At 42.0% G+C, this 25,276-nt stretch overlaps 2 protein-coding genes across 4 annotated transcripts in view; one reads left to right on the top strand and one right to left on the bottom strand.

The window, feature by feature from the left end:
* Positions 1-1,771, bottom strand: part of CFAP52 (cilia and flagella associated protein 52) — a 66,236-nt gene extending 64,465 nt beyond the window's left edge. Inside the window, exon 1 of the mRNA XM_003929234.2 lies at positions 1,698-1,771. Coding sequence (XP_003929283.1) covers positions 1,698-1,767 — 70 coding nt within the window. The 5' untranslated portion in view covers positions 1,768-1,771. The remainder of the gene's footprint in view (positions 1-1,697) is intronic.
* The window catches only part of STX8 (syntaxin 8), a 309,930-nt gene continuing 286,379 nt past the window's right edge, over positions 1,726-25,276 (top strand). For all 3 annotated transcript variants that reach the window (XM_074388170.1, XM_010339853.3, XM_010339852.2), the window contains exons 1-4: positions 1,726-1,803; positions 2,874-2,994; positions 6,131-6,230; positions 17,713-17,807. In XM_074388170.1, the coding sequence (XP_074244271.1) occupies positions 2,978-2,994; positions 6,131-6,230; positions 17,713-17,807 (212 nt within the window). In that variant the 5' untranslated portion in view covers positions 1,726-1,803; positions 2,874-2,977. The remainder of the gene's footprint in view (positions 1,804-2,873; positions 2,995-6,130; positions 6,231-17,712; positions 17,808-25,276) is intronic.

Genomic DNA, 25,276 nt, shown 5'->3' with positions numbered 1-25,276 from the left:
AAAAATGTAATAATGGCTGATTTTTCTTTCAGTTTTACTGTATGTTTCCAGTTTTCTAAATTCTTCCTCATAAGCATGGCTATGGAATTATCCCTGTATTCTTAGTCCAGAAGGTATTACTTTGCACAGAGGTTATACATACATGTATATTTGATTGTGTGAAAGAATATATATTAATATAAAGCCACCAAGGTAACAACAATTTGATTATATGGGGGTCATTCTAAAAGGCAAAGATAACTAGTAATTGTCATGGAAGACATTGGCATATAATTTACCATATATTTGGACTTGGAACTCTGCAACCACAGCATGAATTCAGTTGCAGAGTTCTGTGTGTGTGGTCCTACATTGACTCAATAAGTGATGCTTTGCAACCCACTGTAGGCTGCTCAATTCTTTCCCAATGATCTTGTAATCAGCTCTCAGGATATCTGATATCCGAAATGTATAAAGCGCTGACTTCCTTCCTTTTTTTTTTTTTTTTTTTTTGAGACAGAGTCTCGTTGGCCCAGGCTGCTGGAGTGCAGTGGCGGGATCTCGGCTCACTGCAACCTCTGCCTACTCGGTTCAAGCGATTCTCCTGCCTCAGCCTTCCAAGTAGCTGGGATTACAGGCGTGTGCCACCAGGCCGAGCTAATTTTTGTATTTTCAGTGAAGATGGGATTTCACCATGTTAGTCAGGCTGCTCTCGAACTCCTGACCTCGTGATCTGCCCACCTCAGCCTCCCACAGTGCTGGGATTACAAGCGTAAGTCACCGGCCCGGTAAAGCGCTCACTTTCTATCGGAGACGGTTAAAGTAAAACCAAGAGTCAAGAGCTAAATCCTAGAGTATGCTTACAACTTTAGACAGTGATTGTTCTGCATCCACATTCTTAACGCTTTCAGGCATCACAACACACATTTTTAAAAAAGTTTTGCTTCTCCTAAAATCTAATTCATTGTTTTCTCATCCCTCAGAAAACCAAAACCTCTCAAAACTAACAACGAAACCCCACAACAGCTTTTTCTTCCCTGAATGTTCAAAACAACAGGGCAGTCACAAATAAGATTTCAGCAGAGCGACCTTCGTCTCTTCCCCTTCAGCTTCCCCTGGCGTCCCCTTCCCCTGCTGTCCTGGTCTGAAATCCTCACCATTTAGAAACCTTCCTTAAGATGTTAGAGAACCAAGATCATCCCCTTAGGGGGTTGCTCAAACACACATTCCCTCCCAGCGCTTTCTTGCTGGTACGCCATCCGGGATTTTAGCAGATTTCGTAGCTAGTCCCAGGGGCCGACACAGACAGCATCTTTCTGTATAGTTAGGAAGGGGCCTAGGGCTTTGAGAGCCGCGTGGGGCTCAGAGCCAGGAAGGGCTGACCCAGCGGGAGAAGGGTTCCAACCACCCCCTTACTCATCCGTCCCGCCTGGGGAGGAGGCATGTGGTCCCTTTTAGGTGCCCCCGCGCTTGTCCGAGCTGGTAAAAAAAAAAAACAAAACACCCCACACTCCCCGAGGCTCGGAGCGAGGAAGTGACTCTCCAAGGCCTTGGGGCGGGGCGGGCTGTGCGGGTCCTCCTGTGCCTGTCCCCGGCCAGGGCTCCTGCCATTGTCCCACACTGCCTTTCATGTGTCCTCGTTGTCTCGCTGTTCCTGCTTGAACTACGCGTCCTCTGAGTTCCTAAACGAGCCAGCCCAGAGATGCTGGAAACCTCACCATTGAAGCCGATCACGGCGTCAAGTTCCAGCTCCGCCACTTGAGCCTCCGGGGAAATTTCGTTCTCCATCTCTGGGAAGTTCTGCTTATTTTGCTCTCCTACCAGGTAAGTGTAGCGTCTCCTGGTCGTTATGGTAACGGGCGAGCGCATGCGCGCCAGCTCTACGCCCGCGCAGAAACCCACCCTGCCGAGTTCCAATTCATTAGCATTCTTGGAAATAAGGGGTATGGGGGCTGGGAGGAGGGATGAGGTGAGACGATTCTTCTTCTTCTTTTCTTTTCTGTGTGTGCTATTTCTCTGGAAATTTACGGGATGGCACTAACTGCACAGAACTAATTCCTCCATCCCTTTGTGTAGAGTCTGCGACTTCCTGATAACTCTAAAAGCAAGCACCAAATAAATGGCATTTAAAAAATAAGTCATCAAGCGTAGAGGAGTGATGGGAAGGCTGCTATAAAGCAATACGTAATTGATAACTTCGTTGGGCCCCTGTTTGAAGCTGAGTGAAAAAAATGTTAAAGATTTTTTAAAAAGCGTTATTGAGCGTCATTAATGTACATATCAGAAAGTTAACTTAAGGTAGGTTGTAATAAGTTCATATAGGGTGTAAGTCTCACCGCAATCTAGCTTTTTGTTTTGGAAGCAGGATGAATTCTTTTTTTTTTTTTTTTTTTTTTTTTTTTTGAGACGGAGTTTCGCTCTTGTTACCCAGGCTGGAGTGCAATGGCGCGATCTCGGCTCACCGCAACCTCCGCCTCCTGGGTTCAGGCAATTCTCCTGCCTCAGCCTCCTGAGTAGCTGGGATTACAGGCACGTGCCACCATGCCCAGCTAATTTTTTGTATTTTGAGTAGAGACGGGGTTTCACCATGTTGACCAGGATGGTCTCGATCTCTTGACCTCGTGATCCACCCGCCTCGGCCTCCCAAAGTGCTGGGATTACAGGCATGAGCCACCGCGCCCGGCCCCGGATGAATTCTTAAGTAACTGCTAGAGAGAGGTCTTACAGCGCTCCCACCTTCCTGGGAAAATGCTTAGTTTCTATTCACAGTTTTAACTGAGCTCAGCAGTTCGCATCTCAGTGGGAGTAGATGGCTCCCACCTACTGTCCCCAGGGCAGCACTTTCTCTGATTGCGGTTCTAAGGCCCTCGTTATATTCACTTGGCAAACTCCAGGCTCCGGTCGCGCACGGGACGAACTGCGGGGAGTGAGCCGCCCCGGCCGCCGTAGTCAGCTGCTGCGAGCAGGAAGAGTCCGAGCGGCGGGCGGAGTCTGCACGATGGCACCGGACCCCTGGTGAGCCCCGGGTGAGGGCGGCGGTGCGCCGAGGGGACCTTCGGGGCGGCCGGGCTTCCGGGGAGCAGGCGACCACTTGGCACGGCCGCTGGAGGCGTTTCGGGTGAGGGGAGGGGCGGCGAGACCCTCCCTCTGCTGAGGGGGCTCAGCCACATCCTGCCACCCTTGGTCCTTGCCAGGGGGGCCCGGGAAGGAGAACGGGGGTGGTCCGCTGGAGAACTGAGGACTTGAGCCAAATCTCTAAATTATTGCTCGAGCTTTTCTGGGCTGCATCTCGCAGCGGGGGATTTCCCGCCCATCTTGGTGGTGGAGCTGGCCGGTTCAGGCTTCCCTGGACTCCTATAAAAGTGAAGTCAAAATAACCTTTTTGCAGCGTGTCCGTCCATCCGGTGAACCCCCTTATTTCACAGGTGGAGAAACCGAGGTTCGGAATCCATGGTCACCGGCCAGTTAGTAACCAGTTGGGACTAAGACCTAGATCTTGGGGGCCCTTCCAGATACAGGAATCTGGGAGGGAAATTGTGTACTTGTTTATAAGGCATTTTACACTTTCTTGAGTTAATACTGTGAACAATTTTCTTTTAGCAGTAGCTTCTGCAGTAAAATAGTAGGTGATAGGGTCATTTATTTAGCAATTAATCCCAAGGATTGCACGATGAAAGATGCAAGTTTTGATCCCAAGGAACGTCCTGTTACAGCATAATAGACTTGACCTTTCTGCTTAATAATTAAAAACAGATTACAGCTCCATAACGTTCTTGTTGGAATATATGTCTTATGTTGTTATTTCTAATATAGTCTATAATTGTTTACGTTGCTGACAGCCTCGATGTTAGAAGAATGGATTCCAAGAACAAAGTTGAGTTACCTGGAATCTAGGTTATTTGGGCCATTTATTTAATTTAACATTGATTTTTTTAAACCTAATTTTAACAGGTATATACACCACTTGATAGAGAGTATTCAATTTAGAGAATTGAAAATTTGCAAAGAGGAAAATAAATAGCATCTTTAACTCTGTAATTTGGAAATAGCCATTATTGATTTTTTTTTTTTTTTTTTTTTAAGTAGAGACGGGGTTTCACCATGTTAGCCAGTATGGTCTTGATCTCCTGACCTTCTGATCCACCCGTCTTGGCCTCCCAAAGTGCTGGGATTACAGGCGTGAGCCACAACACCTGATACAACAGCATTTCTCTATGTAATTGGACATTCTTTAAAAACATAATTGTTTTTATGTTGCCTAATGGTGCATCACATGAATGACCATAATTTATTTTTCTCCTAGTATTAGTTGTTGTTTTTTTTCATCTCAAAGGCAGGCTCTTTGTTCCATCTATTATTTCCTTGGGCTCCTTGTCTAGAAGGAGGAATTAGAACTGTTGAAAGTGAAAGCATTTATACTTTTTTTGTTATTCTCAATTAGTTTGACTAACTGGATTTCTCATTAGACTGTTGAAAGTGAAATCGAACTATTGGGTTCAAGGGTATGAACTTTTTTTTTTTTGAGAAAAAAAAAAAAAAATTCTGTTGCCAGGAGTTTCGCTCTTGTTGCCCAGGCTGAAGTGCAATGGCGTGATCTCGGCTCCCTGCAACTTCCACCTCCCAGGTTGAGGCGATTCTCTTGCTTCAGCTTCCCAAGTAGCTGCGATTACAGGTGCTCACCACCGCACCCAGCTAATTTTTATATATTTAGTAGAGACCGGGTTTCAACACGTTGGCCAGGCTGGTCTCAAACTCCTGACCTCAGGTGATCCACCCACCTTGGCTTCCTAAAGTGCTGGGATTACAGGCCTCAGCCACCGCACCTGGGGGGTATGAACATTTTTAAGGCCCTTGATACTGTGAACCTAAAGTATCTGAGACAGGTCTCAATCAATTTAGAAAGTTTATTTTGCCAAGGTTAAGGATGCACCCTCAGGAGGTCCTGAAGACATGTGCCCAAGGTGATTGGGGAGCAGCTTGCTTTTATACAATTCAGGGAGAATAATACATGAATTAATACCTGTAAGATTTATGATGGCTCGATTCAGAAGGGCAGGATACCTCAAAGGGGGTTGAGGGGCTTCCAGGTCGTAAGTGGATTTAAAAATATTCTGATTGGCAATTGGTTGAGTTATTATTAATAGAAAGGAATGTCTGGGTTATGCTAAGGGGTTGTGGAGACCAAGGTTTTATCATGCAAACGAAGCCTCTGGGTAGCAGGCTTTAGGGAGAATAGATTGTAAATGTTTCTTATCAGACTTAAGGTCTGTATTGACCTAGAGCTGTCCCCCAGGCATCTCTGAGGCCAGCTTCTTCAGCTTGCCTCAGTATCACGGGATTCTAAATAGCAGCTCCTCATCACTCTCTGTCCCTTTGTCCTGCTGCATTTTTCTTCTTAGCACCTGTCAACACCTGCCATGGTATTTGTTTTATGAGTTTCTTTCCCTAAAATATGAGCTCTGTGAAAGCAGGGACTGTGTGCATTCTGTTCACTGCTGTCTTCTCCACTGCCCAGTACAGCAGAGGCCCCCAAATGCTTTATCATCGGCGGAATGGCACCGTTGTTAAGAGCCCCAGCTCTGGAGCCAGACAGCCTTGGTTTGCAGCGGGTAGTACCACTTGGGCAAGTCACTCTGCCTCTGTGCCTCATTTTCTCCTGTATGAGACGGAGATGGTAATGGCACCCACTTCATAGTGTTCCTGTTTAGATTAAGTGAGTTATTACTAATAAAGCCTTCAGAATAGTGCCTGGCACATAGTAAATATCACTCAGTCCATGTTGCTTTTACTGGTAATGCTATTGTTCTCCACTTTTGTTTGAATTCTGTGACTAGAATGAAAATGTCAAACTTAGACAATGCAAAAATTTCTTTTAAAGAACCTTAAACAGACCAGCCTGACCAATGTGGTGAAACCACGTCTCTACTAAAAATACAAAAATTAGCCAGGCATGGTGGCTCACACCTGCAGTCCCAGCTACTCAAGAAGTTGAGGCAGGAGAATCACTTGAACCCAGGAGACGGAGGTTGCAGTGAGCCACGATTGCGCCGCTGCACTCCAGCCTGGGCCACAGAGCTACACTCCTTATCAAAACAAAAAGAAAAACAAAAATTAACCTTAAACATTTTCTCTTTTTATGACTTTGATGCAGGTTCTCCACCTACGATTCTACTTGTCAAATTGCCCAAGAAATTGCTGAGAAAATTCAACAACGGAATCAGTATGAAAGAAAAGGTGAAAAGACACCAAAGGTAATACCAGGAGGGAATTAGTACACAATGATTTGTTTGAGTTTTGAGATCTGAAAACTCAAACAACCCTCCTATCTTTCTTTGAGGCTCTCCGTGCACACGTGTGTCTAATGATCTATCTGCTTCCATGTGTTGAACGGACATCACAGCCAACCAGTTAATAGTTATTTAATTGAGACTAAATGAAACCTAGCGTATTTAAGTTCTCCTGTTTTACCATAAACATTTCTTTTCTTTTTTTTGAGACTTGCACTGTTGGCCGGGCTGGAGTGCAATGGTGCAATCTCAGCTCACTGCAACCTCTGCCTCCTAGGTTCCAGTGATTCTCCTGTGTCAGCCTCTCAGATAGCTGGGATTACAGGTGCCTGCCACCACACCCGGCTAATTTTTTCTATTTTTAGTAGAGACGAGGTTTCAGTATTTTGGCCAACCTGGTCTTGAACTCCTGACCTCAGGTGATCTGCCTGCCTTGACCTCCTGAAGTGCTGGGATTACAGGTGTGAGCCACTGCGTCCAGCCAAACATTTCTCTTTTATAGTCTAGTTCACGGGTTAGTAAACTTCCTCTAGATAATAAATCTTTTAGTCTTTGCAGGCCAAGAGACAATGTCTTCAAGTCTTGGAGTTTCTATTATCACCACAAGGATAGTTATAAGTTTTACATTTTACGTGTAAAAACGGGTGTGGTGGCTCACTCCTGTAATCCCAACACTTTGGGAAACTGAGGTGGGTAGATCACTTGAGGTCAGGAATTCAAGACCAGCCTGGGCAACATGGTGAAACCCTGTCTCTACTAAAAATACAAAATTTAGCTGGGCGTGGTGGCACAGGCTTGTAATCCCAGCTTCTCGGGAGCCTGTGGCATGAGAATCATTTGAACCCAGAAGGTGGCATCTGCAGTGAGCTGAGGTTACACCACAGCACTCCAGCCTGGGCAACAGAGCAAGACCCTGTCTCAAAAAAAAGAAAAAGTAAAAACCATCTTTAGTTATGGGCTGTATAAAAGCAGTGGTGGGATTTGGCTAGAAAATAGATTTTTGTGAAATCACACGTTTATACTTGTGATTATGGTTAAAAATATAAGCCTCCGATTCAAATCTAACACCACACCTTTCTTCCTTATTTTCCCCATTCCAAGTTTGTATTTTCTTTCTCTCACAGTGAGAATCCTAATTTCCAAAAGCATCAGTATGTTTTTACTCATTTAGTCTATTTTACAGTTTACAGAAAATAGTTTCAGAATTAAAGTACCACGACAAACACTAAGTTCAAAATTTGAATTTGTTAAAGTTTAGATGAATCTAAGATGACTGAGGTTATTATGTTCCAAAGTTACTAGAATTATTTTTTTAAGAGTTTAACTTTCAAGTTCAGGGGTGTATATGTGGGTTTGTCATATATAGTTAAGCTTGTATTGTGGGGGTTTGTTGTAAACGTTATTTTGTCAGCCAGGTATTAAGCCTAGTACTTATTTTATTTATTTATTTTTCTTTGAGATGGAGTCTCCTCTGTTGCCACGCTGGAGTGCAGTAGTGTGATCTTGGGTCACTGCAACTTCTGCCTTCCCGGTTCAAGTGATTCTTGCATCTCAGCCTCCCGAGTAGCTGGGATTGCAAGTGCGTGCCACCATGCCCAGCTAATTTTTGTGTTTTTAGTACAGACAGGGTTTCACCATGTTGGCCAGGATGGTCTCAATCTCCTAACCTCGAGATCTGCCCACCTTGGCCTCTCAAAGTGCTGGGATTACGGGTGAGCCACAGCGCCCAGCCAAGCTTAGTACTTAATATTTTTCCTCATCCTCTCTCTCCTTTAAACTTCCCCCCCTCTGCTAGGGCCCAGTGTGTGTCATTTCCATCTATGTGTCCATGTGTTCTCACCATTTAGCCCTGTCTTACATCAACAGAGTGAACAAATAACCTACAGAATGTGAGAGCATGCAGTCTTTGGTTTTCTGTTCCTGCATTAGTTTGCTAAGGATAATGGCCTGCAGCTCCACCCATGTTCCTGCAAAGGACACGATCTTGATCTTTTAATGGCTGCATAATATTCCATGGTGTATATGTTCCACATTTTCTTTATCTGGTCTACCACTGACAGGCATTTAGGTTGATTCTATGTCTTTTGTTACTGTGAATAGTGCTGCAGGGAACATATACATACATGTGTCTTTATGGGAGAATAATTTCTATTCTTTTGGGTGTCTACCCAATAACAAGATTGCTGGGTCGAATAATATTTCTGTTTTGAGTTCTTAGTGGAATTGCCACACCGTCTTCCACAATGATTGACCTAATTTGCACTCCCACCAACAGTATATAAGTGTTCCTTTTTCTCTGAAACCTCTCCAGCGTCTATTAGTTTTTGACTTTTTAGTAATTGCCATTCTGACTGGTGTGAGATAGTATCTCATTGTGGTTTTCATTTGCACTTCTCTAATAAGCAGTGATGATGAACTTTTTCTTCCTATGTTTGTTGGCACCATGTCTGTCTTCTTTTGAAAAGTGTCTGTTCATGTCTTTTGCCCACTTTTTAATGGGGTGGATTTTTCTTGTAAATTTGCTTAAGTTCCTTATAGATACTGGATATTAGATCTTTGTCACGTGCATAGTTTGCAAATATTTTCTCCCAGTCTGTAGATTGTTTGTTCACTCCATTGATAGTTTCCTTTACTGTGCAGAAGCTCTTTAGTTGAATTAGATCCTATGTGCCGATTTTTTTGCTTTTGTTGCAATTGCTTTTGGTGTCTTTGTCATGAAATCTTTGCCTGTTCTTATGTTCAGAATGGTATTGCCTAGGTTGTCTTCCAGGCAACCTAAATCTTTTATAGATTTAGGTTTTTAAAATTATTATTATTATTATTATTATTTTTATAAAGATGGGGTTTCACCATGATGGCCAGGCTAGTCTTGAACTCCTGACCTCAGGTGATCCACCCACCTCGGCCTCCCAAAGTGCTAGGATTTCAGGCGTGAGCCACCATGCCCGGCCTAGATTTAGGTTTTAAACGTAAGTCTTTAATCCATCTTGAGTTAATTTTTGCAGATGGTATAAGGAAGGGGTCCATTTTCTATCTCCTGCACGTGGTAGCCAGTTATCCCAACACCACTTACTGAATAGGGAACCCTTTCCCCATTGCTTATTTTTGTCAGGTTTGTCGAAGATCAGATAGTTGTATGCGTGGCCTTATTTCTGGGTTCTCTGTTTATTTATTTATTTTTGAGACAGTGTTGCTTTGTCTCCCAGGCTGGAGTACAGTGGCACGATCTCAGCTTACTGCATCAACCTCTCCCTCCTGGGTTCAAGCGAGTCTTGCATCTCAGCCACCCGAGTAGCTGGGATTACAGGTGTGTGCCACCATGCCCAGCTAATTTTTGTATTTTTAGTAGAGACGGGGTTTCACCGCATTGTCCAGACTGGTCTCAAATTTCTGACCTCAGGTAATCTGCCCGCCTCAGCCTCCCAAAGTGTTGGGATTACAGGCTTGAAACACTGTGCCCAGTCAACTGGGTTCTCTATTCTGTTGCATGGTTTATATCTGTTTTGGTTATTATAGCCCTATAGTATAGTTTAAAGTTGGGTTAGCAAGATGCTTTGTTCTCCTTTTTTTTTTTTTTTTTGAGACAGAGTCTTGCTGTGTCACCCACGCTGGAGTGCAGTGGCATGATCTTGGCTTACTGCAACCTCTGCCTCCCGGGTTCAAGCAATGCTCGTGCCTCAGCCTCCTGGGTAGCTGGGATTACAAGCAGGAGCCACCATGCCCAGCTAATTTTTGTATTTTTAGTAGTACGGGAGCTCACCATGTTGGCCAGGTTGGTTTTGAACTCCTGACCTCAGGTGATCCACCCTCCTTTGCCTCCCAAAGTACTGAGATTACAAGCGTGAGCTGCTGCGCCCAGCCCAGCTTTGTTCTTTTTGCTTAGGATTGCCTTGTATTTGGGCTCTTTTTTGATTCCATATGAATTTTTAAATACTTCTTTCTAGTTCTCTGAAAAATGTCAGTGGTAGTTTAATAGCAATGGGCTTGAATCTATACGTTGCTTTGGGCGGTATGGCCATTTTAACAATATTGATTCTTGCTGTCCATGAGCATGGAATGTTTTCCACTTGTTTGCGTCATCTCTGATTTCTTTGAGCGGTGTTTTATAGTTTTTTTTTGTGTGTGGAGATCTTTTACCTCCCTGGTTAGCTCTATTCCTAGGCATTTTGTTTTCTGGTGGCAATTGTAAATAGGATTGCATTCCTGATGCGGCTCCTGGCTTGACTGTTGTAGTATAGGAAGGCTAGTGATGTTTTGCACTCTGATTTTGTGTCCTGAGACTTTGCTGAAGTTGTTTATAAGCTTAAAGAGCTTTTGGACGGAGAGTATGAGGTTTTCTAGATATAAGATCATGTCTGCAAACAGGGATAGTTTGACTTCCTCTCTTCCTCTTTGGATACCCTTCCTTCCCTCCCTCCCTCCCTCCCTCCCTCCCTCCTTCCTTCCTTCCTTCCTTTCTCCCTCCCTCCCTCCCTTCCTCTCTCTTTCCTCTCCTCTCCCTTCCCCTTCCCTCTCCCCTCTCCCCTTCCCTCTGCCCTCTCCTCTTCCGTCTCCCCTCTCCCCTCTCCACTTTCCTCTCCTCTCTCCCATTTTCCCTCTCCTCTACTCTCTCCTCTCTTCCTCCCTTCTCTCCTCCCCTCTCCTCTCTCCTTCTCTCCTCTCCCCTCCTCTCTTCTCTTACTCTTCCCTGATTGGCCTGGTCAGGACTTCCAATACTGTGTTGAACAGGAGTAGTAACAGGGCATCCTTGTCTTCTACCAGTTTTCAAGGGAATGCTGCCAGCTTTTGCCTGTTCAGTGTGATGTTGGCTGTGGGTTTGTCATGGGTGGCTCTTACTATTTTGAGGTATGCTCCTTCAATACCTAGTTTATTGAGGGTTTTTAACATGAAGGGGTGATGAATTTTATCGAAAGCCTTTTCTGCATCAATCGAGATAATCATGTAGCATTTGTCTTATTTCTGTTTGTGTCATGAATCACATGTTTTGATTTGCATATGTTGAACCAACCTTGCATCCCAGGGATAAAGCCTGCTTGATTGTAGTGGATGAGCTTTTTGATCTGCTGCTGGATTCCATTTGCCAGTATTTTGTTGAGGAGTTTTGCAATAATTGATTCTTGTTTTCTGTCTTATGTTATCCTTTGTTTCTGTTTTTATTCATTTACAGGAGTTGCTTTTTCCAGCTTTTTTGATTTAATTTTAAATAAGTAAAACATTTACATTGTTCAGAAGTCAAAATTATATAAAAGTGACACTCCAAGTCTTGTTCTCATTCCTCTCTTTTCTACCTCTTCTTAACCTACTTCTTCTGCGTAACCATTTTCATTAATTTCTGGTTTATTCTTCCTGTGTTAAATTTTTGCAGAAATAAGCCTCTCTGTGTGTATATGTATGTTGGTATGTGTGTGTCTGTGTATATATTCTTCTTTTTATATAAAGGATACTCTTTTGGGCCAGGTGTGGTGGCTCACGCCTGTAATCCCAGCACTTTGGGAGGCTGAGGCAGGAGGATCACCTGAGGTCAGGAGTTCCAGACCAGCCTGGCCAACATGGTGAAACCCCGTCTCTAATAAAAACACAAACAACTAGCTGGGTGTGGTGGTGGGCACCTGTAATCCCAGCTATTCAGGGGGCTGAGCAGAATCATTTGAACCCAGGAGGCAGAGGTTGCAGTGAGCTGAAGTTGTGCCATTGCACTCCAGCCTGGTCAGTGACTGTCTCTCTCTCTTTCTCTCTCTCTCTCTTTCTCTCTCTCTCCCCCTCTTTCCCTGTCTCTCCCTCTCTCTCTCCCTCACCACACACATCGATATATATGATATATATTTATTTATATACATATATATGAGAGACACTCTTTTGTATCTTGATCTTTTCACTTAATAATATATTACAGAAATTTCTCCATTTTATTTCATATTTCTTGTTCTTCTTTAGGGTAGATATAACATCCTTCATTTAACCTGTCTCCTAAGGAAGGGCAATTAGATTGCTTCCAGTCTTGTGCTGTTGTGATTAATACCGCAGTAAATAAACTTGCCCTTTAAAAAAAATTATGTGTAGATGTCTTTTAAAGGTGAGTTCGAAGAACTAGGGCATATGTAATTTTTTTTTTTTACCTGTTGTGAAATCCGCCTTCAAAGGGGTTGTCACCTTTGACACCCCAGCAGCAATGTGTGAGCACTTCCCAGCCTGGCCAACAGAGGGTGCTGTGAATCTTCTGAATTTTTGTTAATCTCTTAAGTGAGAAATGGTCTTTCAGTGTCGTTTTAAATGTGTATTTCTCATATAATGAGTCAAGTGGAGTATGCTTTCATATACTTAAAGGCCATTTATATATATATTCTTTTGTGAACCATCTTTTGCCCATTTTCGACTGGATTATTAGCCTTTTAGTCCTGATCTTTTAAGAGCTCCTCACATATTAGGGAGATCAGCTCCTTGTGATAAATTACAGTTATTTCCTTTCCTTTATCATTTGACGTTTGACTTTGCTGGTGGTAGTTTATTCATGTGAAAGTTTTGTGGTTTTTTTTTTAAATGAAGTTGGCTGCCAATCTTTAATTGCTTCTGTATATTTAGTCATATCTAAGTTTTTGCTATTTCCAGGTTATAAAATACTTATTTCTGCTTTCTTCTAGTAAATATATGGTTTGATCTTTCACATGAAGGGCTCTTATCTATTTAACTGGTGTCATCTTCTTTGACAGTTAGAGTCTTTCTAATTATAAATGATTTTTAAATCTAGCCAAATTCTTGCCCATGTTAAAATAAATTCTTCAGTGTAGACTTTCTGGATTTGGATTGTGTAACATTTTAAGCCCTTTGAACACATGTATTACAGAATTACATTTCTATAATTTCTACACCAATTTTGATTATCTTTTTAAAAATCTCTATTAGGTAAAAATACTATGTTACAGTAGTTTAATATGCATTTTTATTATGTCTTGAATATCTTTTCTTTCTTCTTTTTTTTTTTTTCTGAAGAGATGGAGTTTCACTCTTGTTGCCTAGGCTGGAGTGCAATGGTACAATCTAGGCTCACTGCAACCTCTGGGTCTCCCAGGTTCAAGTGATTACCCTGCCTCAGCTGGTCTGGAATTCCTGACATCAGGTGATTCACCTGCCTCAGCCTTCCAAAGTGCTGGGATTACAGGCATGAGCCATTGTGCCTGGCCTTGAACATCTTTTCATATTTGTGTTTCTTCCTTTATGAATTGCCTGTATAATGTCCTTAACCTAATCTTTTTGTTTCTTAATTCCTTTTTTCTTTTTCTCTCTGTCTCTTTTTTTGAGACAGAGTCTTGTCTATTGCCCAGGCTAGAGTGCAGTGGCTCGATCTTGGCTCACTCTAACCTCCTCCTCCCAGGTTCAAGTGATTCTTGTGCCTCAGCCTCCTAAGTAGCTGTGATTATGGCTGTATGCTACTATACCTGGCTAATGTTTGTATTTTTAGTAGAGATGGGATTTTGCCATGTTAGCCGGGCTGGTCTCAAACTCCTGGCCTCAAGAGATCCTCCTGCCTCAGCCTCCCAAAGTGCTGGGATTACAAGCATGACCCACCGTGCCCAGCCTTGTTTTTTTAATTTCAAAGTTCTCTTTATATACATGTTAACTATATTAAGCTTTGATCTAGTGTATTTAGTATACGTATTTTCTCTATTAACTTGATTTTATAGGTGACATTTTAAAACTTGTATTGGTTTTTAAATTTTATTTGAAATTATCAGCATTTTTGTTGGTGATCTTTTCTAACGGAGGAGGAAATACTCATGCTTAAAAAGGCCTTTCGCATGCAGAGGTTATATAAATAATTAATTATCTAAATTTTCCTTAACCTTTTTTCCTGTTACTTTCTTTCATTTGTGCATGTACATCTTTGACATATTTGGTGTTTACTTTGGTGTGCTGTAGGTATCTAATTTTATTTTTTCCCCATTTACTAAATTAGTAATTTCTTTCTCTCATATGAAATAGTTCGTATTTCATTTACTGGATTGTATACAGCCACATTGTTTCTGGGCTGTCCTCTTGCACTATTGAAGCTGTTGGTAATTGCCAGCATCAACTCTTGTAGTTTTTTATAATCACTTTATATCTGATTAAGGCCCATATGAATATTACACATATTCATAGCCTTTATTTTCCTTCATTTTTCCTTCTGTCAGAGTAATTTTGTAAAACTTCATTTGAAAAAAGGAAAAAAACCAAACTGCTGTGCCTTAATTTCCACCTCTTCTGCAATAGAAGAATTCCAAATGGGATTTCAAATAGACATGTATATTTAGATGAAATTGGGGAACATTTTATATATATATATATATATATATATATATATATATATATATAAAATTTTATTTTATTTTATTTTATTTTTTTGAGAAGGAGTTTTACTCTGTCACCCAGGCTGGAGTGCAATGGCGTGGTCTCAGCTCACTGCAACCTCTGCCTCTCAGGTTCGAGCGATTCTCCTGCCTGAGCCTTCCGAGTAGCTGGGACTACAGGCAGGTGCCACCATACCCGGCTAATTTTGTATTTTTAGTAGAGACAGGGTTTCACTGTGTTGGCTAGGCTGCTCTCAAACTCCTGACCTCATGATCCACCCACCTCAGCCTCCCAAAGTGTTGGGATTACAGGCGTGAGCCACGGCACCCAGAGAAAACAAATATATATATGTTTTGGTTTTTTTTTTTTTGAAACGAAGTCTTGCTCTGTCGCCAGGCTGGAGTGCAGTGGCACAATCTCAGCTCACTGCAACCTCCGCCTCCTGGGTTCAAGCGATTCTTCTACCTCAGCCTCCCGAGTAGCTGGGCTTGTGCCACGACGCCCAGCTAATTTTTTTGTATTTTTAGTAGAGACAGGGTTTCACCATGTTGACCAGGATGTTCTCGATCTCTTAACCTCATGATCTGCCTGCCTCGGCCTCCCAAAGCACTGGGATTACAGGCGTGAGCCACCATGCCTGGCGAAAACTTATGCTTTTACAATATTGAGTGTTTCCTTTTGTTTCTTCAGCAGTATTTATTGCACAGTTACTGTGTGCCAGGCACTGTGCTGTATTTTTTAGATTTTGTTGGTATTGTTAGTGAAGTTTCAAAATAATAATTTAAAAAATCCTTCCTAGGCATTACTTAAATTTAGGAATGTCCTTGATTTTTTTTCACTTTATGACTACTCAGCATACTGAATTCTTCTACTGTTTTTATTTTGTTTTTTATTTTTTTTAATTTTACTATTTTTCTTCTACTTTTTAATAATCTTTCAGTCTGGGCACGGTGGCTCATGCCTGTAATCCCAGCACTTGGGGAGGCCAAGATGGGTGGATCATCTGAGGTCAGGAGTTTGAGACCAGCCTGAACAATGTGGTGAAACTCCATCTCTACTAAAAATACAAAAATTAGCCGGGCTTGGTGGCAGGCGCCTATAGTCCCAGCTATTCAGGAGGCTGAGGAAGGAGAATTGCTTGAACCTGAGAGGTGGAGGTTGCAGTGAGCTGAGATCACATTATCGTACTCCAGCCTGGGGAACAGAGCAAGAGTCTGTCTCAAAATAATAATAATAAATATAAGAATAATAAATTAGTAATAGTCTTTCAGTTGATTCTGAACTTTTCTAAATAGACTGTTATCAATCTCAAATAATAATCTCATCTTTCTAGTGCTTGTATATTTCTTTATTTTTTCTTATTCTATTGGTTGGAACTTCTTGAGCAAAGTTAAATAATATTGCAGTTAAGGCAGTGTTCTATTCTTAGTTTTTCTTTTTTTGGTGTGTGTTTCTTTTTAAAAATTTTCCCTTATACTGTATTAATCATATATTTATTCTGTTTTTAATCATTAACACCATGAGCTTTATTACTAGATTTTTCTAACATTAAACTGTGCTTAAATTACTGGAATAGTTTCTACTTGTTGATGGTATATGGTCCTTTTTAATGTAATTCTGAATTTGCTTTGCTAATATTTTTGAAAAGATTTTTACATTTGTAATTCTTAAGTGAGATTGACATGTGGTTATATCTGTCACTGCTCGTTACCAAGGTTATGTTAGCTTAAAACATGAATTAGGCTGTCTTTTTTTTTTCTTGTGCTCTAGAAAGTGTCTGTTTAATTGTGATAATGGCACTTTTTTCCTGATTATGAAAGTAATCATTTTCTTATAAAATACTAGAATGTCCCACAACTTAGACAGAACCATGGTGTTTTGAAGTATCTGTATTTAGTTCCTGGGTTGTTTTTTTCTCTGTTTGGGTGATATTTTATTTTATGGCTTGATTTTTTTCTTTTAATAAATTGTGATGGATATCTTTCTGTGTGAACAAATTGAGATTTGAGCCATGATTTGTAATGGCTACATACACAGTCTTCCATCTCCTGAATGCTTTGATTTGCGGACTCCTCTTCGTAGACCTGGTGTGTGTGGCACTTTTTTCTTTACTTGTTTTGCTCTTTTGTCTTTGAATGTAGAGAGATCTGCCTTCCTTGGTGTTTCCCGGCAAGCATTGTAACTGGCTCCTCTTTGGTTCCCAGGGGTATGGGAGTAGTTCAGGTTAGACTTTCCTGGGCTGCAGGTGCCTCGGAGGGTTGCCGGATGTATGCAGCCCTGGGCCAGCCTCTGGTGCGCTGGCTGGTTTTCCTTGGTGTGATTTTGCAAATCCAAGGAGGGAGCCCATTTGAGTTGTATAATTGCTGCTTTTGACAAGGTAGCAAAGGAAACTGCGGCCTTCTGTCTTTTTAATTTGTCTCCGATTTCGTCCGTGGCTGAATATGTCTTAACCTACGCAGTTTGTTTTTTCACCTTTCCAGTCTTCTCCATCCTTTAATGTAACAGGTTAGAGTCACAGACAAAAATGTCTTCTAGGATTCTAGGTTGATTGGAGAAAATTCACATATTCCTAGAAAAAGAGTCATGTGTGGTTAACATTCCTCTTGTATGAAAAGAACACATTGCTATAAAACGTTTCATGGGGTTGTAAATTTTACCAGTTGTTGAGAGAGACCGGTGGGGATGGCAAGGGACTCCACGCCTTGTCATTGAAGCCTGGTTGAGAGAACCGAGGGTTTTTGCTGTTGAATGAAGATTTGGTGAACATAATTTCCTGCATGGCTCCAAGGCAGATAAATAGGATCAATGGGCAGAAGCTCAGGCAACAGGATTCAGCTGATTGTGAGGGCACACTGACAACTTCCAGCCAGCCTCAGTTCCAGTCTGGCTTGGCGCACCACTGGGCCAGGCTGTGGAGCTGGTATACACGCTGTAGGTGGGCAGCTAGACCAGGACACCACTCAGTCTCCTTCCAGCCCTGAGTTTGTCGTGAGGGGCTGAGTATCTCTTCCAGCCCTTGCCTGGTTGAATCATAGCCTGTGAAGTGGTGTTGACGTGATGTAATTTCGTGGATTCTATACCTCTGGACTGGAATACTTAGGATGTGTTCTTTTCTTTTCAGCTTACCGTGACAATCAGAGCTTTGTTGCAGAACCTGAAGGAAAAGATCGCCCTTTTGAAGGACTTATTGCTAAGAGCTGTGTCAACACATCAGATGTATCCATGTAAACATTTCCACCTCTTTTCTAGAGTGGGAGGAAAAGCAGTCTTATTTTAAGAAAGGAAGGAATCTGGGCCACCCAGATTTTTCCACAGCTTGAGGAAGACCTGGTTTCCAAAATATTGCCTGTAATCTTGATTTCTATTTTAAGTGTCTGTTACATGTTTTACAGTGAATATGCTGGCAAAGCAAGACCCACCGAAGGAATTGACTTATTTGGGTGTAACCTGTGCAGTTAAGGAGGCTAATGCTTTCCGTCAATGCTGTATTTACAGAGCCCCGCACTGCTCCCTGTCTAGACGGCCTTGACCATGGCTAGCTACTGCTCCGACAGGAAAACTTCCATGATCATCCTAAGCTGTGATTCCACTTCTGGGAGTTTCCAGAGTTTTTAATGATCCATTTCTTTTCGGAGTGGCCAATACCAGCAAAAACCATACGTCTCTCCCCTCTCCACCCACCCCCGTGTTTACGTAGATGATTGAGATGTGACTTGTTTGCCTTGTTTTGCCTCCAGAGGCACAGAGGCTGCTTCTAGTATGGGAGTTTGAGGGGAAGGGGTGGGGTGGGACTTCCTTGACGCAAGTGATGCCGTCATCTTAACCTCCTACCAAGTGTTAAAATATATGTATATGTTTTAGAAATTCGTAATCCAGGCCAGGTGCGGTTGCTCATGCCTGTAATACCAGCACTTTGGGAGGCCAAGGCGGTGGATCACTTGAGGCCGGGAGTTCATGACCAGCCTGGCCAACATGGTGAAACCCCGACTCTACTGAAAATATAAAAAATAAGCCAGGCATGGTGGTGCTCACCTGTGGTCCCAGCTACTTGGGAAGCTGAGGCAGGAGAATCACGTGAACCTGGGAGGCGGAGATTTCAGTGAGCTGAGATCACGCCACTGCACTCCAGCCTGTGCAGCAGAGTAAGACCCTGTGTCAAAAGAAAAGAAAAGAAATTAATAATCTGATCAGTTTAGTAAAACATATGAGACTTATTCCCTACACTAACCCTTTACACCTGAGTTCATATTGGTTTGAAAACTTACTTCAAATTGGTCTTCTCCCATCCTTTCTCTAGATTGTCAGTAGTTCATGCCAAAGACCCAGTTTTTGGTATTTCAGGAAATGGATACTGCCAGATTTTAAATATGGGGAAATATAGGAATACAGCTTCTTAGATAAAACAATGGAAAGTGTTCTAAAAAATATTTTCCTCCATTTCACCCCTTTATGTCACCAGGGAAGTTGGTTTAGTTGCATGATTTTCTAGATATTCAATTATTAATCCACTAAGGTTTCAAATAAAAGTTTAATTTCAGACAATTAGGGCCGTATTTTTAGCACAGTTGGAATTTTCTGAGACACTTTACCTTCCATCTGGTATGATTTGTTACAGCACAGTTGGTCTATCATATAAAGGGTTTTTATTTTACCCAAATCAACAAGTCCTGATATACAGACCTCACCATGCCTCTGTGCCTGGCTAATTTTTGTATTTTTAGTAGTTGATGGGCAGGAATATTTCCTTTCCTTTCAGTTCTAAGCACTGGGAAGTCTACACATGGGGTCAAGGTGTGTAAATTCATGTTAGTGTTACCTAAAGCACATATATTAGAAAGATAACGACATATTGTTTCCTGATTTAATATAACTATACATTTGTTTCCGTTAGGGTAACATTATTAGTCACCTTATTTATGTTCTAAACCTATAGGGTGAGGAAAAGATACAAAGTAAGAGCTTTTGCTTTTTTTCTGTTAATAATAATTTCTGCTAGTTATTACAGAGTACAGAGGAAGCATACCACAGTTATAATTGACTTTTTTCTCCTACATGCGTACAGTCTGACCATCTGTTGAAATCTCACAGATTTTTGGTCTTATGGTGATCTCAGAATTATTTCCCAAATTACTGAATTAAGTAGTAAGCATCAGAAACCGCAAACAAGTGTTATTTCCAACATTACAAAAATATTTAGGGCCTTATGTGGGTAATGTAGAATTTACTAGGAGACATCAAAAATTCCACTGGAATACAACAACTTTCTTTAAAATTCTATTTATTTTTTCAAATAGTTGATCTATTTCTACTGTAACAACTACAGCCAGTACTAGGGATGGTACTTAGCTAATCCACCTCATGGGGGCACTCATAAACCTATGTATTTTCAGGGAGGCCACTTTTTTTTTTTTTTTTTTTGGAGACAGAGTCTTGCTCTGTTACAACCCATGCTGGAGTGCAGTGGTGTGATTTTGACTCAACGCAACCTCTGCCTCCTAGGTTCAAGCGATTTTCCTGCCTCAACCACCTGAGTAGCTGGGATTATAGGCGTGCGCCACTGTGCCCAGCTAATTTTTGTATTTTTAGTAGAGATGGGGTTTCACCATGTCGGCCAGGCTGGTCTCGAACTCCTGACCTCAGATAATTGGTCCGCTTTGGCCTCCCAAGGTGCTGGGATTACAGGCGTGAGCCACTGCGCCCGCCTACGGAGGCCACTTTTAATGTAAGGGAAAGGAGTTAGCTTATATATTATGAAGGCCTCTTTTTAATTCTACTTCTGTTCCTCCCATCTTCCGTTCCCCTAATATACTTCCCCTTCCCAAACATTTAAAATAATTCTCTAGCAGTATCCTCCAGATTTAAGATAGATAGCAATCTGTGAGTCCTGATAATCTCATATTATGAGATTTTTGTTTGTTTGTTTTTTGGTGTTTCTCTTTTTACAAAAAAAGATACTGAGGCCAAGTCAAACTTTGGACTGCAAGTCGCTGATGAAGTTGGAGAGGTAACCAAGCATTCCAGCAGAGGAGGTTTTATTTTTTTGGTTTTTTTTTTTGAGACAGAGTCTCACTCTGTCACCCAGGCTGGAGTGCACTGGCACTGTCTCAGCTCACTGCAACCTCTACTTCTCAAATTCAAACAATTCTCCTGCCTCAGCCTCCCAAGTAACTGGGATTACAGGCATGTGCCACCACCACGCCCAACTAATTTTTGCGTTCTTAGTAGAGGCAGGGTTTCACCATGTTGTCCAGACTGGTATTGAACCCCGGACCTCATGATCCGCCCACCATGGCCTCCCAAAGTGCTGGGATTACAGGGGTGAGCCACCTATAATCCTGGCCCTGGCAGAGGAGTTTTTTAAACTGAGGAGAGGATTCTTGGAGAGCTTTAGTCATTACCCAGGACCCCACAACTAGGAAATGGAAGAACCAGGGTTCAAACACAGGGCTGAATGGCCCCAATGTGAGTTGTTTAAAAGCTGAATTATACTGTAGTAGAAATAATACAGTCAGCTGTCACCTGGCATGTCTGCAAGTAGAATTCTCTGTTAATTGTTGCGTTGCCGGACTGCCAAGACAAATCTTGTTTATAATACAAATCTTCAAGAACCTTCTTAACTATCAGAAGATTAAACAGTGTTCATTGTGGTTTATTAGGTGTACTTCATGATGTCGAGAAAAATGTTTGTTCATAAATCACCAATGAAGTGACTTTTTAATCCTTTTTTTGAGGCATAATTAATGTTTGGTGACTCTTTTAATGTGAATATTTGAATACTATATTTCTTTACTGCACTGGGTAGTTGAGAGTTCATGATACTTAATAAATTTATGCCTTTCTACATTTGTGAACTTGTCCAAAGAACACGAGGAGTTGCCAGAAAGATAAGTCCTATGAAAATGCTTTCTAAACAATTAAATTCATGGAATTAAGGCATAAGATGTTATGCTCTCTCCTGAAAAAGTATTTTTCTCCTGGCAAGAATGAAAGTCAAGTTAAAATGAAAGTTCTGTGCTTTTGAATCCTTTAGTATGCAATTAATAAACTTAAGTCTTGCAGTCAGAGAGTTTAAATTGCTGAAAGACATTAACATCTGTTCACAGTGCTTTGAAATAGGAACGATAATTGCCTCACCAGCTGAGAAAAGATGGATGCCATGGGAGGCTGCATGTGAAAGTCAGATAGTACTAAAGCTACTTATTACCATCTTCTTAGAGTTGGTTTCACATGAAATGTATCCTTTTGTTGGCATTTCAAAGGAGGCAGCACCTTTATTTATTTTAAAGAGAAGAAAGAAAATCTCAGGCCGGGCACAATGGCTCATGCCTGTCATCCCAGCACTTTGGGAGGCCAACACGGGCGGATCACGAGGTCAGGAGTTTGAGACTAGCCTGGCCAACATAGTGAAACCTTGTCTCTACTAAAAATCTACAAAATGAGCCAGGCATGGCGGCGGGCACCTGTAATCCCAGCTACTTGGGAGGCCGAGGCAGGAGAATCTCTTGAACCCAGGAGGCAGGGGTTGCAGTGAGCCAAGATTGTGCAAATGCACTCTAGCCCAGTTAACACGGCAAGACTACATCTCAAAACAAAAAAAAGAAAAAGAAAAAAATCTCTTTACAAAAGGGTTTGATATCAAAAAGTACTTTGGTGTCTTGGGAGAAAGCCTTTGGAAATAATTTTTTAAAATCTATAAATTTCTCAACTCTGTATTTTTTGGGGGAAAAAAAAAGGTAGGTAGATAGATAGGTACATGGTATGTGGTAATTACTATATAACAAACCTCAGTGAATGTAGTTGTGGAGAGGCTGACTGAGCAGATTTTACAGGACTCCCCTGGTAGCTCCAGTGTAGGTGAAGTGGTTCTCACACACTGTGCCTGTCCGTCCATATTCACTGATACTTGATAACGTGAGAAAAATAAGGAGAAGATGGTGTTTATGTAGTTGAATTTTTTTTGGTTTATAAGAATTTTTTCCTGACTTTTTAAAGACAGGATCTCACCGGGTTGCCTAGGCTGGAAGGCAGGGGAATTCATAGCTCACTGCAGCCTCAAACTCCTGGGCTCAAGTGATCCTCCTGCCTCAGCCTTCCGAGTAGCGAGGATTCCACGTGTATGCCACCATGCCCAGCTAATTTTTTGTAGAGATGCGGTCTTGCTGTGTTTCCCAGGCTGGTCTCAAACTTCTAGTCCCAAGCGATCCTCTGCCTTGCCCTGCCAAAGTGCTGAGATTATTGGTGTGAACCAACATGGCAAGCCTGTTTTCTGACTTACACAGAACTGTTACATGGTTCTTTCTGGTTTTTGGTGTCAAAATCTTCTTGCTCTTTCACCATGACAGTAAAAGTAGGTAGTTTTGTTTCTCGTTTTCTTCAACATCCATACCTAGCAAAATGTATGATTGGTAATTCTACGTAAGTTAAACCCCACTAGTTTTGTTTTTTTGTTTTGTTATTTTTTTGAGATGGAGTCTCATTCTGTTGCCAGGCTGGAGTGCAGTGGAGCAATCTCAGCTCACTGCAACCTCCGTCTCCTGGGTTTGAAGGGTTCTCCTGCCTCAGCCTCCCAAGTAACTGGGACTACAGGTGCGCCACCACTCCCAGCTAATTTTTGTTTTTTTGTATTTTTGGTAGATACTGTGTTTCACCATGTTGGCCAGGATGGTCTTGATCTCTTGACCTTGTGATCCACCCACCTCAGCCACCCAGAGTGCGGGGGTTACAGACGTGGGCCACCGGATCCAGCCACATCTCACTAGTTTTTTTGGATACCTTACTGGTTGCTGAAGCCTGAAGGTGCCATTGGTATAGTGGGAACAACATTGGCTTTGAAAGCAGACAGAACTGAGATTGAAGACCAGTTCTGCCGCTGTTTAGCTTTTTCTGGACCTTAGTTTCATGGTCTATAATATAAGAATAATCATACTTTGCCAGGTTATTGTGCAAGTTGAAGAAAATCTTTTTAAAGCCCTTCACAGGACTAGCCCACCCACCCCCATAATGGTGGGTGTTGAATGAAAGGAGGTTACCAACACTTACTTACCCTTGGGCAAGTTTATTTAGCCTCTTTGTGCCTCATTTGTGGAATGGGATGCTAGAAGTCCATCTGGCATAAAGGATAGTTGTAAGGATGAGATTATATGCAAAGTACTTCACATGTACTAAGTCCACCTTGAGGATTAGCTGCTATTGATTATTTTATCAATATTGTAAAGAGTTCAGCTACCATTGAGAATTTACAGGTAGTCCTTTCTTTTTGGAGGTTTGTTTTTTTTTTTTGAGATGGAGTTTCACTCTGTTGCCCAGGCTGGAGTGTGGTAATGTGATCTCGGCTCACTGCAACCTCCACCTCCTAGGTTCAAGTGATTCTCCTGTCTCAGCCTCCTGAGTAGCTGGGACTGCAGGTGCGCACCATCACACCAAGCTAATTTTTTTGTATTTTTAGTAGAGATGGGGTTTCACCATGTTGGCCAGGATGGTCTCGATCTCCTGACCTCATGATCCACCCACCTTGGCCTCTCAACATGCTGGGATTACAGGCATGAGCCACGTCACCCAGCCCTCTTTATGGAGTTTTTAATCATGCATGGTGATTGTATCAAAACAAATAAATAATTATGGTATTAAATATAGTCCTTGCAAAATGTGATCAGTGCTTTGAGGAAGGTAAGGACTTGGCCTGGTACATCATAAAGATTTATTAGAGTTTGTTGACTTAAAAAAAGAAAGCCAGAACAGTCTTTTGACCTCTAAAACCTTAAACCGTTCCCTTGCAGTTCTGCTTTTTTTGGCATGGAGAAGTAATTATCTGCAAACTTTTTCCTTCTCCAGAGCAGCTCTTTTGCAAAATAAGACTTACCTAAATTCTTTTTTTTTTTTTCCGAGATGGAGTTTTCACTCTTGTTGCCCAGGCTGGAGTGCAATGGTGCAATCTCAGCTCACTGCAACCTCTGCCTCCTGAGTTCAAGCAATTCTCCTGCCTCAGCCTCCCAAGTAGTTGGGATTACAGGTGCCTGCCACCACACCCAGCTAATTTTTTGTATTTTCAGTAGAGATGGGGTTTCACTCTGTTGGCCAGGCTGGGCTCAAACTCCTGACCTCAGGTGATCCACCCATCTTGCCCTCCCAAAGTGCTGGGATTACAGGTGTGAGCCACCATACCTGGCCTAAATTCTTAAGCCTTCTATCAAATATAAGAGAAAATCCAGGCGCTGAAGTGGGATTGGGTGTCCTATGGATCCAGTTGCATATTTACCCTGCTCCATCTGTGGTTCAAATGCTTACCAGGTTACAGCAGAGAAGCTGAGCTTATGCATGCTGGTAGTAGCTATCAATAATATGAAATCAGGATCCAGTTTTATTTATAACCTTACAGATCCATGAATTGGCTATAATTACATGTACAATCAGCATAGCCAATGACAAAGTACTCTGATAGTTAGCTCTTTTCCTTTATCTGTTCTCTGACCTTCTACCTTGGCTATTCACCAGGTTGGTGGAAGAGGGGGTCCCCAGCACTGGCCACTGATTGTATGCCCTACCTTCTCCTTGTCCTTAGCATCACTCAGGCACACCCTTTCCCCACTACCCTGCTTCACACAAGTGCTACATACCTGTTCACATACATGCTGTATAGATGGTTTCCTCTGATCTCTTAACAAAACTCTTATATAACAAGGATGCTA

Source organism: Saimiri boliviensis, chromosome 17 (assembly GCF_048565385.1).
Source record: "Saimiri boliviensis isolate mSaiBol1 chromosome 17, mSaiBol1.pri, whole genome shotgun sequence".
Lineage (NCBI taxonomy): Eukaryota > Metazoa > Chordata > Mammalia > Primates > Cebidae > Saimiri > Saimiri boliviensis.
The sequence above is the reverse complement of the archived record's forward strand: the minus strand, read 5'-3'. Positions and strand labels throughout refer to the sequence as shown.